The sequence below is a fragment of the Coptis chinensis genome, unplaced genomic scaffold, assembly GCF_015680905.1.
Source record: "Coptis chinensis isolate HL-2020 unplaced genomic scaffold, ASM1568090v1 utg984_pilon_pilon, whole genome shotgun sequence".
Classification (NCBI taxonomy): Eukaryota; Viridiplantae; Streptophyta; class Magnoliopsida; order Ranunculales; family Ranunculaceae; genus Coptis; species Coptis chinensis.
Genome location: NW_028238197.1, coordinates 7,257 through 24,913, shown reverse-complemented (window position 1 = coordinate 24,913; position 17,657 = coordinate 7,257). Strand labels below are relative to the sequence as shown.

At 39.0% G+C, this 17,657-nt stretch overlaps 2 protein-coding genes and 1 long non-coding RNA gene across 3 annotated transcripts; 1 reads left to right on the top strand and 2 right to left on the bottom strand.

Annotated features, from left to right (window-relative positions):
- Positions 1-1,311: 1,311 nt before the first annotated feature.
- Positions 1,312-6,036, top strand: LOC147472591 (protein unc-13 homolog). The gene is made up of 5 exons (XM_086588492.1): positions 1,312-2,041; positions 2,481-3,359; positions 3,454-3,906; positions 4,212-4,398; positions 4,903-6,036. The coding sequence occupies exons 1-5, from the start codon at positions 1,469-1,471 to the stop codon at positions 5,877-5,879; spliced, it is 3,069 nt and encodes a 1,022-aa protein (XP_086444618.1). The 5' UTR covers positions 1,312-1,468; the 3' UTR covers positions 5,880-6,036.
- On the bottom strand, positions 5,502-9,160 carry LOC147472590 (very-long-chain aldehyde decarbonylase GL1-4-like). The gene is made up of 9 exons (XM_086588493.1): positions 8,954-9,160; positions 8,529-8,761; positions 8,212-8,431; positions 7,745-8,120; positions 7,542-7,649; positions 7,251-7,451; positions 7,029-7,136; positions 6,663-6,836; positions 5,502-6,584 (listed from the first exon to the last, which is right to left on the bottom strand). Exons 2-9 carry the CDS (start codon positions 8,743-8,745, stop codon positions 6,432-6,434), a joined length of 1,557 nt encoding a protein of 518 aa, XP_086444619.1. The 5' UTR covers positions 8,746-8,761; positions 8,954-9,160; the 3' UTR covers positions 5,502-6,431.
- Positions 9,161-12,257: 3,097 nt separating this feature from the next.
- On the bottom strand, positions 12,258-14,229 carry LOC147472589 (uncharacterized). Its single transcript, XR_015210767.1, has 2 exons — positions 13,407-14,229; positions 12,258-12,868 (listed from the first exon to the last, which is right to left on the bottom strand). It is a non-coding gene; the product is annotated as an uncharacterized LOC147472589 (long non-coding RNA).
- Positions 14,230-17,657: the final 3,428 nt, after the last annotated feature.

Below are 17,657 nucleotides of genomic sequence, written 5' to 3'. Positions count from 1 at the left end.
GTGATCTGTTTTAATCCAAACCCGACCTGACCCGTGCACACCCTTAATTTTGGTAATTTGGTTTGCCCTCTTGCCCTCTGATCCGAAACTAAACCGAACCGATAAGATATTGGTTTTATTACAGGTTTGCCCTCCACCGAATCGATAAAATGTCATTTTAATAATATTTATGGTTAATTTTGTATATATTTATCAATCGTGTGGTTGAAATTAATTTATTAAATTTAAAATTTAATTGATTTTATAATTTTCGGTTTGGATCAATTTGGTTTCGTTTCGGATGAATATAATAATATCAGTTCGGTTCGATTTCAGGTTTTTTAGAACTCGATCCAAATCGATCTATTGACTCTACTATTGATAATTTGGCCCTCAGGCCGTCAACCTGCCCCTCAAAATTGCATGATCAAGCTCTCAAAAGTTGACCCTCGTAGATTTGAGGGACGGCCCGGCCTGGCCCAGCCCTCATGCTTATAAGGGGCGGGCTAGGGTTTAAGTTCTGAAACATGAGTCCGACCCTTATTAAGTTCTCATATGTTTTTTTGTTATTTTACATTATATTTATGTATTATATTGTAATTATTTAAGTTGTATAAAAAAAATCACTTAATTAGTTTTCAATAAGGGATAGATTATAACATAACATAACATATACAGTTTTTGTAATTGATTTAATGATATGTATATAAGTCATACATAAAAACAAATCCAACCTAACAACATAGTTAAGTATGAAAAATGTAGATGTTTTAAGAATATCACATATTCTACCATTTCTATATATTTTTTGTTTTTGTCTGTTTTCTAAAGGTATAAGAATTAACTTTGTATATTAAAATTGATATACATAATTAAAGTATGATAAAAATAAATAAAAAATCACAAAAAAAAAATTAAACTAGTAAAATATAATTAAATCGGGCTTAACCCGGCCCTCATTTGCCCCTCAAAAATGAGGGTCGAGGGGCGGGTTAAAGACTTGAGTTTTCATGTTTGACCTTATTTGACCCGGCCCTCAATACAAAATAGGAGCGGACTGACCCAGCTGTCGTGAGGGCTTTTATGGTTTTAAGGGCGAGCTAGACCGGCCGGCCCTTTTATCACCCATTCACCCCTACTTTACCTGACGACGGTCTAGAAAAATGGTATTTGCCATCAACGATATTTCATCCACATCAGCTACCGGGTGGGGTAAGATTATGAAAACCAACAGTTTAGTTAAAGTGAGGTGTCCCCACCAAATCTCGTATTCTCCGAGTTTCCCTCGCTTGGCAAAACAACGCTGTCAAAACTAAAAACAGAACCAACCTCATTTCTCTATCTGTCTGTCTCTTCTCCCTCCATCTTACTCACCCTCCCTCCAAACCTCAAACAATGCCGTTGGACCCACCATCACCTCTCGAACCAGATCTCTCTCTCGTCTTCAACCAATAACCATAAGTCCTTAACCACCATATTATTATCGTGCATGCCTACCCAATCCCGTCGAGAATCTCTTGGTACATCATCAAGATCATCAATGGATTCTTTTTCAACCGACCTCGAACACCCCTTTGGTAAACTCGATGGTCTTGACCGTGATGATTTACGCGAAACTGCCTACGAGATTTTCTTCACTGCATGCAGATCTTCTCCTGGTTTCGGTGGTCGTAACGCGTTAACGTACTACCCCTCGACGCAGGATAACGGGGACGGCACAGCTCATAATAATAATAATAATAATAACAACAACAATGGTGGAAGGCAAGGGTTAATGGGAACAAGTAGGTTGAAGAAAATACTTGGTTTGAAAACTGCAAGGAAACTGTCGTTTTCAAAATGGTCACCCGGTTCGAATACTTCGGGCTCTTCTTCGCCGATATCATATGCGAGTACGAGTCATGGTGGTGGTGGTGGTGGTGGTGGGAATGCACAGACACCAGGTGGAATGAGGTTGAAAAGGCCAATGACTTCGGCTGAGATAATGAGGCAACAGATGAGAGTTTCGGAACAAAGTGATAATAGGTTGAGGAAAACTCTTATGAGGACACTTGTTGGTCAGGTACTCATTTTATGTTCATTTAATTTACACTTGGCATACAGAACAAAAAAAAAATTATTGACAATTATTTGGGAAATTGCCCATACCACAAATTGACCAATTCAGGGTACAATATCCTGATGATCTTCCCCTTAGACTGTCAATTGGCGGTTTGGTGGTTTGGTTATTTAGCACTACGATATAATTGGAGAGAACGCAGACAGTTAATCAGACCCCTTTCATCTTATTGGAGCTACATTTGGGCTTAGGTTCTACATGGTACATTGGTACGTGTGGTGTCTGGACAGAAATGTGGCTCCGTAATATGTGAGGGCAACAGCGTGTTCTTATATATAGTGGTAACATAGCCATATATATAGGTAGATAATGTATCTAGGATAAACAACTATAAAAATAAAAATTTGCTCGTATAATAGGGCACCTATCTTGTTTTGGGCAGATGGGAAGAAGAGCAGAGACTATCATCTTACCACTTGAGCTTCTTCGACATCTTAAACCGTCTGAGTTTAATTATCTACCTGAGTATCATATATGGCAAAAGAGACAGCTCAAAATTCTTGAAGCAGGTCTTATCCTCCATCCTTCTATCCCACTAGACAAATCGAACTCTTTTGCAATGCAACTTCGAGATATCGTAAGAGGGAGTGATATTAAGTCAATTGATACTAACAAGAACTCTGAGACAATGCGAATGTTATGCAACTGTGTTGTCTCATTAGCATGGCGCAGCAATAATGGATCTGCTTCTGATGCGTGTCACTGGGCGAATGGTTATTCTTTCAACATTCATATCTACCTCGCTCTACTTCATTCGATATTTGACATTAGAGATGAGACAGTAGTCCTTGATGAGGTCGACGAGCTACTGGAACTCATGAAGAAAACATGGTCTACATTAGGAATCGATAAGTTGATTCATAATGTATGTTTCACTTGGATTCTATTCCAACAGTACGTCCAAACCGCACAAACAGAACCAGACCTTTTATGTGCTTCAATTGCTATGCTGTCTGAAGTGTCAAACGATGCAAAGAGAGCTGATCGAGAAGCCATATATTTCAAGATATTGTCTTCAGCTTTGAGCTCTATGCAAAGTTGGTCAGAGAAAAGATTGATTGATTACCATGAAAGTTTTCAAAAGGGAGCTGTTGGTGTAATGGAGAACTTTCTGTCTATGGCATTGTCAGCAACAAAGATATTGGAGGAAGATGTGTCGAAACTTGGCATACTACAAGAGAAAGGGGTTGGGGTGAAGAATGCCACGGGGAATAGGGTGGATTACTATATAAGGTCATCCTTGAAGATTGCATTCACAAAGGTGTGTTTATCATTCCTTACATTGTTTCCCACTTCATTAAGTTACCTTTTATTTTAGGCTAACTCATGTGTGCTAAATGATATACGATTAAAAGATGTTGGAGAATGGGGCCAAGAATGACAAGGCTCATGCTCAAGAAGATACAGGTGCAGCTCTCGTAAAATTAGCTAAAGAAACAGAGGAGTTGGCCATGACAGAAAAAGAGAAATTTAGTCCCATACTCAAGAAATGGCACCCGATTGCAGCTGCAGTTGCTGCCATGACCCTGCACAGCTGCTATGGAACTGTACTGAAACGGTACTTAGCTGGGATGTCTACACTGACAAATGAGATGGTTAGGGTCTTACAAAGAGCAGGAAAAATGGAGAAGCTTTTGGTTCAAATGGTAGTTGAAGATACAAATGATTGCGAAGATGGTGGCAAAGCTGTGGTCAGGGAGATGGTGCCCTATGAAGTCGACTCTCTTATCTCGTCCCTCTTAAGAAAATGGATTCGTGAGAGGTTGTTTAAAGGAAGAGAGTGTCTCAATAAAGCTAAAGAAACTGAGGTAAGTTAAACCTTACGGATATTCTGATAACTTTGGTGTATTTAGACTGATTTTGGTTTCAACATATTTGGAGGGTACTGTATCCTTTGATTTATTTGATTTTTTGGCTGAGTTTGTTACTAGCTTCTAGATGTTAAAACTAACAGACTTATCGTGATGTATATTGATTTGAGGCAAGTCTCCTCAATGCACACTGCAAGTTTCTCAAACAAAAATTTGTGTAATTTAAATAATTATCATATCCCATTGATTATATTCCAATTCAAGAAACATAGGAAATATGACTGTTGTTAACTTGCTTTCAGAATTGGAACCCGAGGTCCAAAATGGAGCCATACGCTCAATCAGCTGTGCATATTATGAACCTCGCCAAAGAAACTGTGGAGGACTTCTTTGACATTCCCATTACAGTTTCTGATATTTTAATTCAAGATCTTGCTGATGGTTTAGAACATATATTCCAAGAGTATTCTACCTTCGTTGCTTCGTGTGGTAAGACTTCCCTATTTGAATTTTATATACTTGAGTTAGTTCAACTTAGTTTATATGTTCTCCTTTTATTAGTAAATAAATACAGCATCTTCACTCTGCATTGTGGTGAAATTGTATTTACAAAGTGGGTTGGCTGTACTTTAATAGTTTGAACTTTGAACTAGAATATCGTCTGTCATAGTGAATTTATCAACTGGATCACTGGATGGACTAAAATCACATCACCATAACTCCCTGCGTACACTTCACAAAAATACCGTAAATGAAAATTGTCACACGCTAGCTAGCAAGACTTAGAGGGTGAGGATTCATAGGATTAATTTTTATGCAGCACAAAAACAAGAAAAAACTCAAGAACTCTTTGTTCAGTAGCTTGAAGGTGGTGGGCGTACTACGTCTACTAGGAGGTTGAAAAACCCTTCTGTTGTAAAACTTTATTCTGATTTGTTGTCATATCACCACTGACAATGTCTTTTATGTCTATGTTTTTTCTCTTTTTATTAGGATCAAAGCAAAGTTATATGCCAACACTACCCTCTCTAACAAGATGCAACCGAGACTCAAAGCTCCTAAAGCTATGGAAGAAAGCAAGCCCTTGTAATATTGGCGAAAGAGATTCCCCTAAACACGAGTCATTAGATGGCATCCACCCTCGTCCATCAACAAGCCGTGGAACACAGCGTCTATATGTCCGTCTCAACACCCTCCAGTATGTCCTCTCCCAAATCCACACACTTGACAAAATGATCTCCCTTGCCCCCCGTCAAACGCCTTCCCCCCTAAATCGAAATCCCAAAAGGCGTCGACACCTTACACCCTCCCCATCATTCTTCGACCTTGCACGTTCCTCCATTCAAGCTGCTTTGCAACATGTCTCTGAGGTAGCCGCCTATCGTCTTATATTCCTTGACTCAAACTCTGTATTCTACGATGGTCTCTATGTTGGTCATATTCCCAACTCTCGTATAAAACCTGCACTGCGCATCCTTAAACAAAATTTGACACTCCTAGCTGCAATCCTTACGGATCGAGCTCAACCTTTAGCAGTGAAAGAAGTGATGAAAGCCACTTTTGAAGCTTTTCTTATGGTATTACTTGCTGGAGGATACAACAGAACGTTCACAAAGTCAGATTATGTAATGATTGATGACGACTTCAGGAGCCTCAAGATAGTATTCTGCACTGCAGGAGAGGGCTTGGTAGCTGAACAGGTTGTTGAGAAGGAGGCTGAAATAGTGGAAGCGATAATAGGACTAATGGGCCAATCTACTGATCAACTAATAGAAGACTTCAGCATATTAGCTTGTGAAGCAAGTGGGATGGGGGTTGTAGGTGTAGGGCAAAAGGTACCAATGCCTCCAACAACTGGGAGGTGGAACAGAGCTGATCCTAATACTATTTTGAGGGTTTTGTGCCATAGAAATGATAGTGTTGCAAACCGTTTTCTGAAGACAACTTATCAATTAGCCAAGAGGAGATAATTCATTTGTACAGGTTATTGGGAAATACAACATTGTATTGGGTCTATCCGTCTAGGTCATTGTATTTAGTTAATATGGTTTCCCTCAACATACAAGGAAGAACTAAAATGTGAGGGGAGGTTTTCATGATGTGCTATATGTAGATTCTGTTTGGGGTTGTAAGAGCTTTAAATGATTTTTCTTTGATTCTTCATACAAAAGAGTGGCTGCTAGTAATGTAAGGATGACTGGAAGTAACAATTATGTTCCTCTGCAGGGGAAAAAAAGTTAGATGAGTTAACAGGACACCATGACTTGCTGTTCAAAATCTAGAAATCTTAACTTGGCTCGCGCATTAATGGGCCATAGTGACATATATTAACTCTGAGACTCAACTGAGAAGTCGAGTTAAGTATTAAGAGGCTCATAACAACAAATTGTTTGCTTCTTGTCATTCTTTCTCCCTAACAGTTTGTCTTGAGCAGTATCCGTGACAATGGGTAAGTATTATTAAGATTTACACGCATAACAGACAGTGAGTAAGAATTAGTCACGTCGAAGGTTTAGTTTGGTTCAGAGAGGCAGGAAACCATGACTCAGAGCAGAAAGCCACACTTTATTTATGTCACGCACCATATCCCCGCATTCGTGCCCTTCCCAGCCTTCAAGTGCGTGCACAATGCCAGCTACACGCCATGCACTCATCACACGCCTGGGTAACCAATTCTGTTACACAAGACATCAGTTATTAGTTTTGGGCAAACAATGACCAATAACTGGCAGAGCATCTGAGCATAATGTTACCTCACACGAGTGCATATTTTCAAGATTATTTGGAATTATCATGGATGGAGTTGAGTAATAAAAGCAATCGGTTCTTGTTTCTTGGGGAGGAAACATGGAAAACGGGATGAATAGTGTTCCTTTAGGTGCCCTTCTTTGCTCCCTTCCATTCAAGGCATTGTCAACCAGCCATACCTGGCATAACAAAATAAGTCCCTTGTTACATATAGGCAAATACTATTTTCTATTATTGTATCTTCGACAACAACGTAACACATATTAATTTCCCCTTCCTCTTCTGCGAACCAAAACTGGTTAAATTGCCTAGAGAAAATTCCATCTATTATTCTGCATTTTGTGCTAAAACATTTCAAGAAAATCTAGTACCTTGCATTTATATCTGTTGGCACTGCTTGCACGAATCACACAGTCGTGGAACTCTAAAGGAATTTTCGACTTTAGCCTTTTGAGTTCATCGGGGAGTGGCACAATGATCTGTTCCAATTGAGAAGGTTCCATGGATTCATATATAAGATATAACCAAGACGACAAAATATTGTGAGAATTTATTCATTGAAAGAAGAGGGGGAGAGTAATAAGTGCACCAACCTGACATCCTCTTCTGCACAGTGCTAAAGCTAGTACATAACATGTTTTGGTAATATGTCCTGCCATGAAAACTTGTGTGGCTTCTTCAGGAATAATATTGAGTATCACTGCTGCAGCCAGTGTACATCCATCCACCACACTTATTTTCAGTTTTTCATTATTTTGCAAATATATTTCGCCATTTTTGTTCAGGTCCTCCCCCTGTTGAAAGAAATATAAGGCAATTAACTGACGCATAATAACTTACAAAAAGAATGCGTATCTGGTTTAAGATGCTACTAAAGAACTAACCTGATTTAGTAGGCCAAGAGTTAGGACTTTTGTTCCTTTCAATGCAGCGTCCTGTATAGCTTTCTCAATCAAGCTATTGATATGCTTTTTCTGAGATTCTAACACGTACTATGTACGTCCACACACAAATCAAGAACCATTAAGTTTAAAATACTAATCACAATCACAGTCATATGCTGGTTGGAAGAAATATGACAGCTTACATGAAAACTATATCTTGGGATAGCCCACACTTGCATGTTGAGTTTGTCTAATTTAATTTTTTCCACCGTAAACGTGTAATTGAAAATCCAGACCACCAACATCAGGAAAGTCGTTACAGGCCACATCAACCATAGATACCATTTTGATGTATATGGTTGAGAAGCCAAGTAGGCAAAACCAAGACGTAGTTGGTAGATTGAATGAAGACTAGTAGGATGAGTTAGATGAACAACATCTATTTTCTCTTCTCTTCCAATGATTGAAACCTCATACAAGTCATCCGTCGTCTTGTCCATTGTTCCGTACATGTAATCATATATTGGCATGAAGAGACTGAAGTTTGTGTGGATTTGAGAATGATGGAGCGAATGATAGCTGATTAGAAATAAATCGAAATCTATCAGTACTTGCGTCCAATTAGACTAAAGCCGAGAGTCACATAAGGCACACAGTGGGATTTACTTACGTGGGAGTGTACATGAGATACTTGAGGCATGGGATGATTTTAAATGCCCATGTAGGAATAAATTCAAAATTGCAATGCCCGAGATTATTCATGACATCAACCCATGTAATATAAGCAGCTACCGCCACAACCGAAGCTGTCCCTGCATACAGTGGAACCAACACTGGCAAGGCAAAGATAGAAGCATACAGTATGTGCTCTGCAAAGGGGTGCACCGCAGCTGCATTTACCAAACAACATCATATATCACAGGCAATTTCGAAACGTACATATTGGCTTAAACTTGTATATCAAGATGATCATTGTAGCTAACTTACCAGTTATGGGCTCAGTGACAAATGAAGAATGGTGATGTGAATGGTAACGGGTATAGAGGAAGTGATGGTGAAGGGCACGGTGAGCCCAATAGTATATGAACTCGACTGGACCAATTTGTAGTAGAATCATAATAATTGCTCCCTTTGTATTCCATAGTGTCAAGTACCTCGCAGCAGGGATCACTAAAAGGCCGGCGTAGAATAACATACAGTGCATGATAGCTTGATCATCCCTTGAAACCATCAAATTCAAGATTTAAAGTAAGATCAAAGTCTCAAAAACAATATTGTAAGTTTGTAACAACGGTAATTAACTATGTTTAATATCTAGTACTGTTCTATTCCAACCCGGCCCGCCCAAGTTTCACCTCTTAAATGGGGCATTTTCATGCCTTAGAAATAGGTAAATATGTATCTTAACTCACCAATTCCTCTCTCTATCAACCTGTTCAAACTCCAAGCTTTTGGATTGAATCCTGTGTTTGCTTCTTGCATTTTGAAGACGTGAGAGTGTAATCCATAGCTGATTATGAATAAGCCTGGAGAGAAGTACAAGAAATGGGTAGAGAAGACCATAATCCCTGTGTTGGGGTTCAGTTCGGTAGAGAGTTTCCGCAGCATGTCCAAGAAATGGCACCAAAACAAGGTACTAACCTCATGACGACAAAATAACGATACAAAACAATATTAGCTAAATAATAAGATTACCTAAATAACTAGTTGTGAGATGTTAACAAATATCCAAAATCGACTACTAAAATAAAGTGACAAAGTGTATTTATGAATAGTTTTCTTGTATCATTTTCGACAAGTACGTATATGTGTCTTTGCATGTACAAGAGTGTGCAAAATAGAGAACCTTATTGTTCCCCATAAACCTCCAAGGCCATTCTGTTAGAGGTCCAGGCTTAGATGCCATCTCTTTTTCTCTGTCTTCCCTTTGGTAGCCCAGATAAGTTTACACTAAAGGTATCTTATGGTTGCCTACTTGCCTACAATATATACTGCAGACTGAAGGATGAATTGGGGGATAAGATGAACTATATATAGGCAATATAGTTAATGAAACTGTTTCCATGAAAACTGAAGTTTTTTATACAAGTACTTCCTTGATGAAGGATTATATGTCTTATAAAACTGAATCTGTTAGACAGGTAAATTATGTGTTACAATATAATAAACAATTAGTTGCGAAGATTCTTAAAATTTCAACAAGGCGAAAAACATGACATTCAGGATTCATCTAGGCATTTGTCTTCGAGATATCCTTGTGTACTTATTTGTGATTAGGGCTGGAAATGGTACGGGATGCGACCCGAATCCGACCATATTCGAATCCATTTTAACGGATATGGTTTATATGTTTGTGACTAGAATCCGACCCGAATATCCGAAAACCTGAATCATTTTAACAAGATTTATATTTTGATACTTAAAAATTAATTTATACTAGCCATTAAGCCCGACCTATGGTCGGGCCTGCTACCTTGATAGATGAATATATGGTTGAATAATTTTTTTAAATATGTATGTATTTTATGAAATTCATTAAGAACTTTTAGTTCAAAACGTTAAGTTGTGATGGAAGAAGAATCAATAAACTACTATTATTTATCAATATGGTTGAATAAATTTTCTAAATATGTATGTATTTTATGAAAGGCTTTAAGAACTTTTAGTTCAAAACGTTAAGTTGTGATGGAAGAAGAATCAACGAATTAGAACGATTTTTTTATTATTAATTGAACTATTATTTATCTACTATTTACGTGTATCAAATTGAAGTTGTAAAGCATGAAGAAAAAATGTGATTTCATCTTTGCAAGTGTTTGGTCAGAGTATTATTTATTAATAAGTTTTTGTTCATGTATAAACTTGCACTGGAGTTTCTAGTAATAATTGGCAGTTGTCCCGGTGCAATTTGCCACCACTCTAATAATTGCGCAATTTCTTTGCTCAATGGATACCCTCCACCTCCTGTCACGCATACTCTTTCCTTCTCCATCATTATCTATTTATCTGTTTTTCCCAGTTTTGCTGAAAAAGCATTTGTGATTTGCTAAACAAAAGTGCGCGGCGGCTTTATCGTAGGAAGACCCCTAACCCGAAATCTTCGAGAGTCATCTCACCGAGAGTGGGTGGCTTCTCCCGAACTTTATCCTCTTAATTCTTCGCTAGGTTTTCATTCTTAAGGTCGGACTCTCAAAGACCATATTGGGGTCCGATTATTTTTCCAGGAAGCACTCCAAAACCCGTTAGAAGCAAGATCTTTTGGTAACTCTGGACTATCAGACGTCGTGTTTAAGGTTTTTTTTTGTTTAAGAATGGAGATAAGAGGAAGAGAGAAGTTTTACTACTTAGCTCTCACTTTTTGAAGATTTCTTTTGTTTAAGAATGGAGATAAGATTTAAGAATGGAGTTTTTATCTATTTTGGGTTACGAACAATTGAAATATGCAAAAAAAAAAGGCGTAGATTTACTTTTTTTAAGAAAAATCTGATGTGTCAGTCTCAGAGAAAAAAAAAGGGGCTGACGTGGGTCACTGGGAGCAATCCTTTGTATTGTTGAAATCCTTGCATATCTAGGGCAGTTTGTCAAATCCGAGGGAAGTATCGGATGGAACTGCTTGGATATAACACCATGAAGCCATATCCCCATATGAATGAGAGGTGCCCGTCTCTGCCTCCAGACTACAGGAGGGTGCAAAATTGTTGAAAGTCTTCATCTCCTTATTGTTTCTTGTGCATATTTGTTTCTAGTCATAGGCAGTGATGCAATGTTATTGTAGTCATGTAGTGTAGTGTTAGTTGTACAAAGATGTAAAAGGTGCCCAATGGACAACAACTGCCTGTACTAAAATCTGGTGGTTACACTGAAGTAATGGATTTCCTCGTGTCCTTTTCTTGTTCTGTACGTTATTGATAGTTCAGAACTGAAGATGGTAGCCTTCTCGAAAAGACTAAAGCTGCACTTTTTCAGCCACATCAGCCCGAATCGGAGACTTAATATGATACACATTAAGTTTTTGTGCTTAGGTGATGTGGCTAAACAATGAAGCAGAGTGAGCATATCTGCATATGGAGCGCAGATTTTGTTCTAGTCATTGATCAAGACTGAAGGAACGAAGTGGAATTGTATCAAATGAAAACCAAATTTCTGTAATGATGTTCAAAATTACCCCAACAGCTATGCTAAAGGTCCTTTATACTTTAGTTTTCTGATTCCCAAAGTTTTACAGCGTTGTAGTTAATGGGACTGGTTGTATTTTTCTTTGTTTCTTTGAACTAACATGAAGGGTAACGTAAGTTGACTCGTCTCCTCTTTATTTTGTTAACTGGTAGCGCAAGAAGCTTTTTTGTGCTTTTCTTTTGCATTTCCAGCAGCACTATCACTATGTTTTGCTTTGTAGCCTACTATAATAGCTCTGCCTAAAGCCAAGGAGAAGAGACTAATAAGAGAGTACCAAAACAGTATTTCAGCCATAATAGGATGTTGAACCACTAACGCTCCAGTTCGGGAAACTTTGTTAAATTACCAACTTTTTTTTGCAACCTACATTTAACCGTCCTAGCTATTTATCTACCTCTGCAATTGTAATTCGGCTAGCAGTCAGTCAATAGTGGGTCTACTATATTTTGCAGCTCGTCCTCGGAGGGCAAACTTTGAAATAAAGCTTCAATAATTATGCCAGATTATGCTTGGTATAAATAACTCGCTGTAGAGTACTAATAACTAAACACTGTAGATTGCTTTAATATTTAGTATTTGCGTCTTAAGTACTACGTAGATCAGCATAAAGTTTACAGATCCATTTTCTTCAGCCATATGCTCCAGAACCTGGCTAGAAATCACCGCAAGGAATTTACAGATCAAATGTTCGGTTGAAGAACTTTGAACACAGCTAGTGCTTTTTTTAACCACAACGTTGATTTCAGTTCGGATGTTTACATGAATCGAATGATTCTACAATGTTTCCACCTTCAAGCATAACTTCCATGTGAACCGGGTGACCAGGTAGTGCATCGCAATGCTGAATTGTCTTCTCTATGCATGCTAAGTAAGTTAGTGATAAGGTCTTTTTGGTCTGGAGAAACCACTTGTTCCTCTACAGCCAATTTCTTTTCACTTATGATGTCCATGATCATGTTTTGAATCCTTGAGCTTGCCCGAATGCTGCGATTGAAGGTGGTGAAAGGTAAATTCACTGGGACTGATAACAGGCCCTCTGGCCTCTACCATCTCTTCAAACCACTCCACCAATTTCTCTCTTCTTGTTCCATGCTCCAACCCAAACAAAAGAGAGCAAATTATGTTGAATGTAAGAGTTTTGATGAGTGGGACTACCTGCATATAATTTTTTCCCATGTTATATATTCTGTTTCTGAAAAAGAAAAAGATAAGGGTTCACAAAGCCAAATGTTTAGTGATCATTAGTTTTATAAGATTCTTGTCAAGGATAAAAAGAATGAAGCTATTCGATCAGACAGGAACCATTCAACAAATGGCTTTCTAGTGGCTGCAACCAGATAGAAACGACAACATAATCTCAATCTGACCTCAACAAATGGCTTTCTAGTGGCTGCAACCAGATAGAAACGACAACATAATCTCAATCTGACCTCAGCTCTTGAAAGGTTGTGATGAGTGCTGGGAAGTGGACTTGTGTCAATAATGATGAGTTGACAAAACAGCTGCAAATCGATTGGATATTCATTTTCTGGCCCAGATTTTCTTCTTATTATATTTCAGAAGAATTGTGCTTAATTATTATATTCTTCTTATTATATTTGAAAATGCGTTAATTGTGCTTATTCATCAGGGGTATATTTCAGATTTTCTTCTTATGTTGTTATTAAATATAATGATTTGCAAAGGAACATACCCTGTTACTGTTCAACGAAGAAATGTCATATAGCGGAGGCCAATCCTCCTTCTCAGCCAACAAATGAGCAGCATCTTTAAAATGTTTCAAGGCGTGACTCTCATCAAACATCCATGGGAATATCATCTGTAGTAGTAAACCAAGATGTCAATAAGATGAATCCAGTAAATACAGTAAACACCTAATAGTATGTCTTTGAGGCGGCAGAAATTATACAAAAAGAAAATAAAAAAGAGAACATGATGCCTTTGGGTAAACAGAAAAACTACTTTTTATGTGAAGGTTATGATTTCTACCTAATAGTATGTCCAGCTGCTTCTATTAGCTCCCATGTAAAATGCATATAATAGTTTTATTAATGGAGATAATCTAATGTGACAGAGCCTCTTAAAAGTATCACCAAATGACCACATGCTTCTATTCTAGGGGAATACTCATGAGACACAGTCACCCTGGAATACTCATTATTTTCAGAGAGATTTTGAGAGATGATTTGGAATAACAATTAGCTTACCAGGAAATTTTACTCAATAAATGAAGATCGTTCACATGCCAATTTCAAGCAGGATCAGATAAGTAGATTCTACAAACAACGATATAGAACCAACACCTCATCGGCGTCATCACCCATTATAAGATTCTATGCTGAAAAAGTTTGCATAAAAGAAACAAAACGTGGACTACAATAGTAACTAAAATATTAAGATCAGTTCGGAAAATTCTATTTTTGTAATTTTGGTTCTTGGCCCTATGGAAGTGGCTAAACCAACCAAATATAGTTAAGTTTTAAGTTCATTAATATACAACCCCTATTCGGGTTCGGAAGAGCACCTCAGTCCACGACTTTGTGTGTTGCACTGGCTTGAGTCGAATGGCTTTGCGACATGGAAGGCATTCACGTGGCTCTGGACCTGAACCAATCCAAATGAGGTGGACCATCATTTTGGCAAAGGGAAGTTTGGCAATATTAAAACCTCAGAACTATATATCGTGATATGAAAGTTTGAACTGACTCCAAAATATATAGCAGATTTTGTTAAGGAGAAAAGGACAACGTGTCTAATATATGGCCTACAGTGTGAAACAAAACAGGACCCAATCTCGAGTAAATCTATATGTTATTTCTATCAAAGCTAAAAAACTATTCTAATTGTGTTTTTGATGTAGATAATCATCTATATCAAGTTATGGAGATTTCCTTGCTCAAGTGTGTGCTAGGAGAGTGGCTATTGGACTTCGTGTTGCTTGCAATATCTGCCCACAGTATGCCTTTCTTCATCCTCTTTTCATTTGTTTTCTCTAAGTCAATAACATTTGAAGGCTTGCAATGAAAATGAAGGGCAATGAAGGACTTTATTGGTAACTAACACAAAAGAACACGACATATATACGAAAAAAAAGGGAATTTCTTCCCAATTTTATCCATACATCTTTCTCTCTGCATCTGACTCTATGGGAACTTCTCGCGAACCCCTGACCACTGTATAAACAATAAATGAAAATTAATTCTTTCCAACGATGGGGTTTCGATCAGCATCGACCCCTTGATTTTAGTGTCTTAGTCTTAGTCTTAGTCTCTTAGAGTTTAGTGTTAAGCCATTGATATTTGCCTTGATTTTTCCCATCACTGATTGGAATTTGACGATATGATTCCATTGAAGGATTGACTAAAATAACATTGCAACTGTGTACCAGTAACCAGTGTGTTGGGGATTATATCAATACCAATCGATTCTCCCACTACACAGATAACTTGTATATGAACTCAATTCAACTCCGGACAAAATCTAAATATCAACTACAACCTATACTAACATGCCCAACTCGCTAAACAACTATTAACAACAAATAATAATGTAAAGCAGTAAAAGCAAACCACAACACAAAGATTTACCGTGGTTCGGCCAATGATGCCTACTTCCACAAGAGTCAGTTCTTAATAAAGTGGGAAGGAAGATTACAATCTCTCCTTTCAGTCTCTCACCTTACTAGAACTCTTATCTCTTTACTGAGGGTTGTATCTCGTAAAGGTTCTCTCTCTTTGTTTTAGTGCGGATTCCAATCCTTTCCGACTTGTTAGGTTAGGTTTTCCAAAACCTTGATTTTGGTTTTATCTCCAAAAACCAAATTTCGCGTCTCTTGTAGCAAAGCCCACGAAAAATTAGACTGGCCTTGGCCCCTCTTCTTTGGCGCGACGCTCAATATCTTGAGATCGAAAGGCGGGTCGCCCCTCTATGGCGCGGGTTAGCCTAGTCTACTAGAACCCCGAAGGCCGAAGTCGTCGCCCATAAGCGCAGGCGCCTTCTGGCATTTCAACGCCCGAATTAAGCCCGTTCTCTCCAGCTCTGTTTTCTCTCTCATGTGAGGGATAACTCCAACAATCTCCCCTCGAACGGTGGGGGTTTCCTCCATGCAATTTCCAAATCAACAGGAGGTGTGTCTTGCCATTCCGGCAATAGCCGCGACAAACATCAAACTTACCTTTCGGTAAGACTTTGGTCATCATATCCGACCCGTTCTTGTCGGTATGGATCTTCTCGATACACAAATACTTGTCCTCGAGTACTTCTCTAATCCAATGATAACGACGCGTGTATGTGCTTGGATCTAGAATGAAAACTTCGGATTCTTGCTCAAGTGGATGGCGCTCGACCGTCACATAGAACTACAAACCTGTTTACTTTTAGCCCTATTTCGTCGAAGAACCTCTTCATCCATAGCAACTCTTTTTGCAACACTTCGGTGGCTGCAATATACTGCGGCTTCTGTAGTGGAGAGGGCAACACACTTTTGCAACTTAAATTGCCAAGAAACCGCTCCCCTGCAAAAGTAACCGGATAACCGAGGTGGACTTCATCGAGTCGACATCACTGCCATGTGCTGCATCGGTGTAGCCTTTCAAGTAAGGGCTTACTTCCACCAAAACACAAACACGATTTGGAAGTGCCTTTAAGATATCTCAATATCCACTTAACACCTTCCCAATGCTCTTTACCCGGATTTGACAATCGCTTACAACCCTAACGGCGAAAGCAATATCCGGTCCTAGTACACACATGGCATACATCAAACTGCCCATGCGGATGCATAAGGAATCTTTTCCATCCGACTCTGCTCATGCTCACCCTTAGGACACATCTCTTTGGTCATGCGGAATGGCCACCAAGCGGACAAACCGGATCGGCTTCGGCTTGATCCATGTTGAATCTCTTCAACACCTTCTACCGATGTAGCTTTCTTGAAAGCCACAACTTCCCACTCTTTTCACGTCGCGAGTGATCCGCATCCCAAGTATCTGCTTTTTTTTTGACCCAAATCCTTCATCTCAAAGGACTTACTCAAGTCTTTCTTCAGCTTGGATATCTTGTTGATGTTTGGGCCAACTATCAACATATCATCCACATCTGGCAATGATAAAGACAATGAAATCCCGTCCGAAATCTCTGAACAAACACACAATGATCGGAAGCAGACTTCTTGTATCCTTGCTTCGCCATAAAGGAATCAAACTTTATGTACCACTGTCTCGGTGCTTGCTTCAACCCATACAAGCTCTTTATCAGCTTGCATACTAGGTGCTCCTTGCCTTTGACCTCAAACCCTTCTGGCTGGTCCATGTAGACATCTTCTTCAAGGTCTCCATGAAGAAAAGTTGTCTTAACATCTAGCTGCTCAACCTCTAGGTTCATACTTGCGGTCATACCCAATACCACCCGGATAGAAGTCATCTTCATCTTCACGGAGGAGAAGATCTCATCAAAATCGATCCACTTTCCTTTGGCCCGAATCCCTTCCCACAACAAAGGCGAAGCTTTGTGCCTTGGGTGAGGATTGTTTCTCCTATGCTTGACTTTGTATATCCACTTATTCTTGAGAACTTTTCTCCCCGTGGGTTTCTCAACTAACTTCATAAGTGTGATTCTTATGCAAAGAATCCATCTCGTCATGCATGGCCTTCAACCACTTTTTTCTTTATGCGTACGCCCAAGTGCCTCTTGATAGTACATAGGTTCTCCACCATCCGATAGTAGCACGTGACGTATGTGGTGGATACCTGGTTGAAGCTAGTCTCCTGCTGTCGGACCTCGCCCCCATCCTGGCCGGTGCCTCGTGGGAGGTTGCACTTACGCTTTCGGTGGTGGTTCATGCATCTCATCTGCATCTTCTATACCAATAGGTTCTATCCCATCATGAGCAATAGGATTCTCATCATGAGCTTCAAACTCATGGTTCTCTGCATTCTCAAT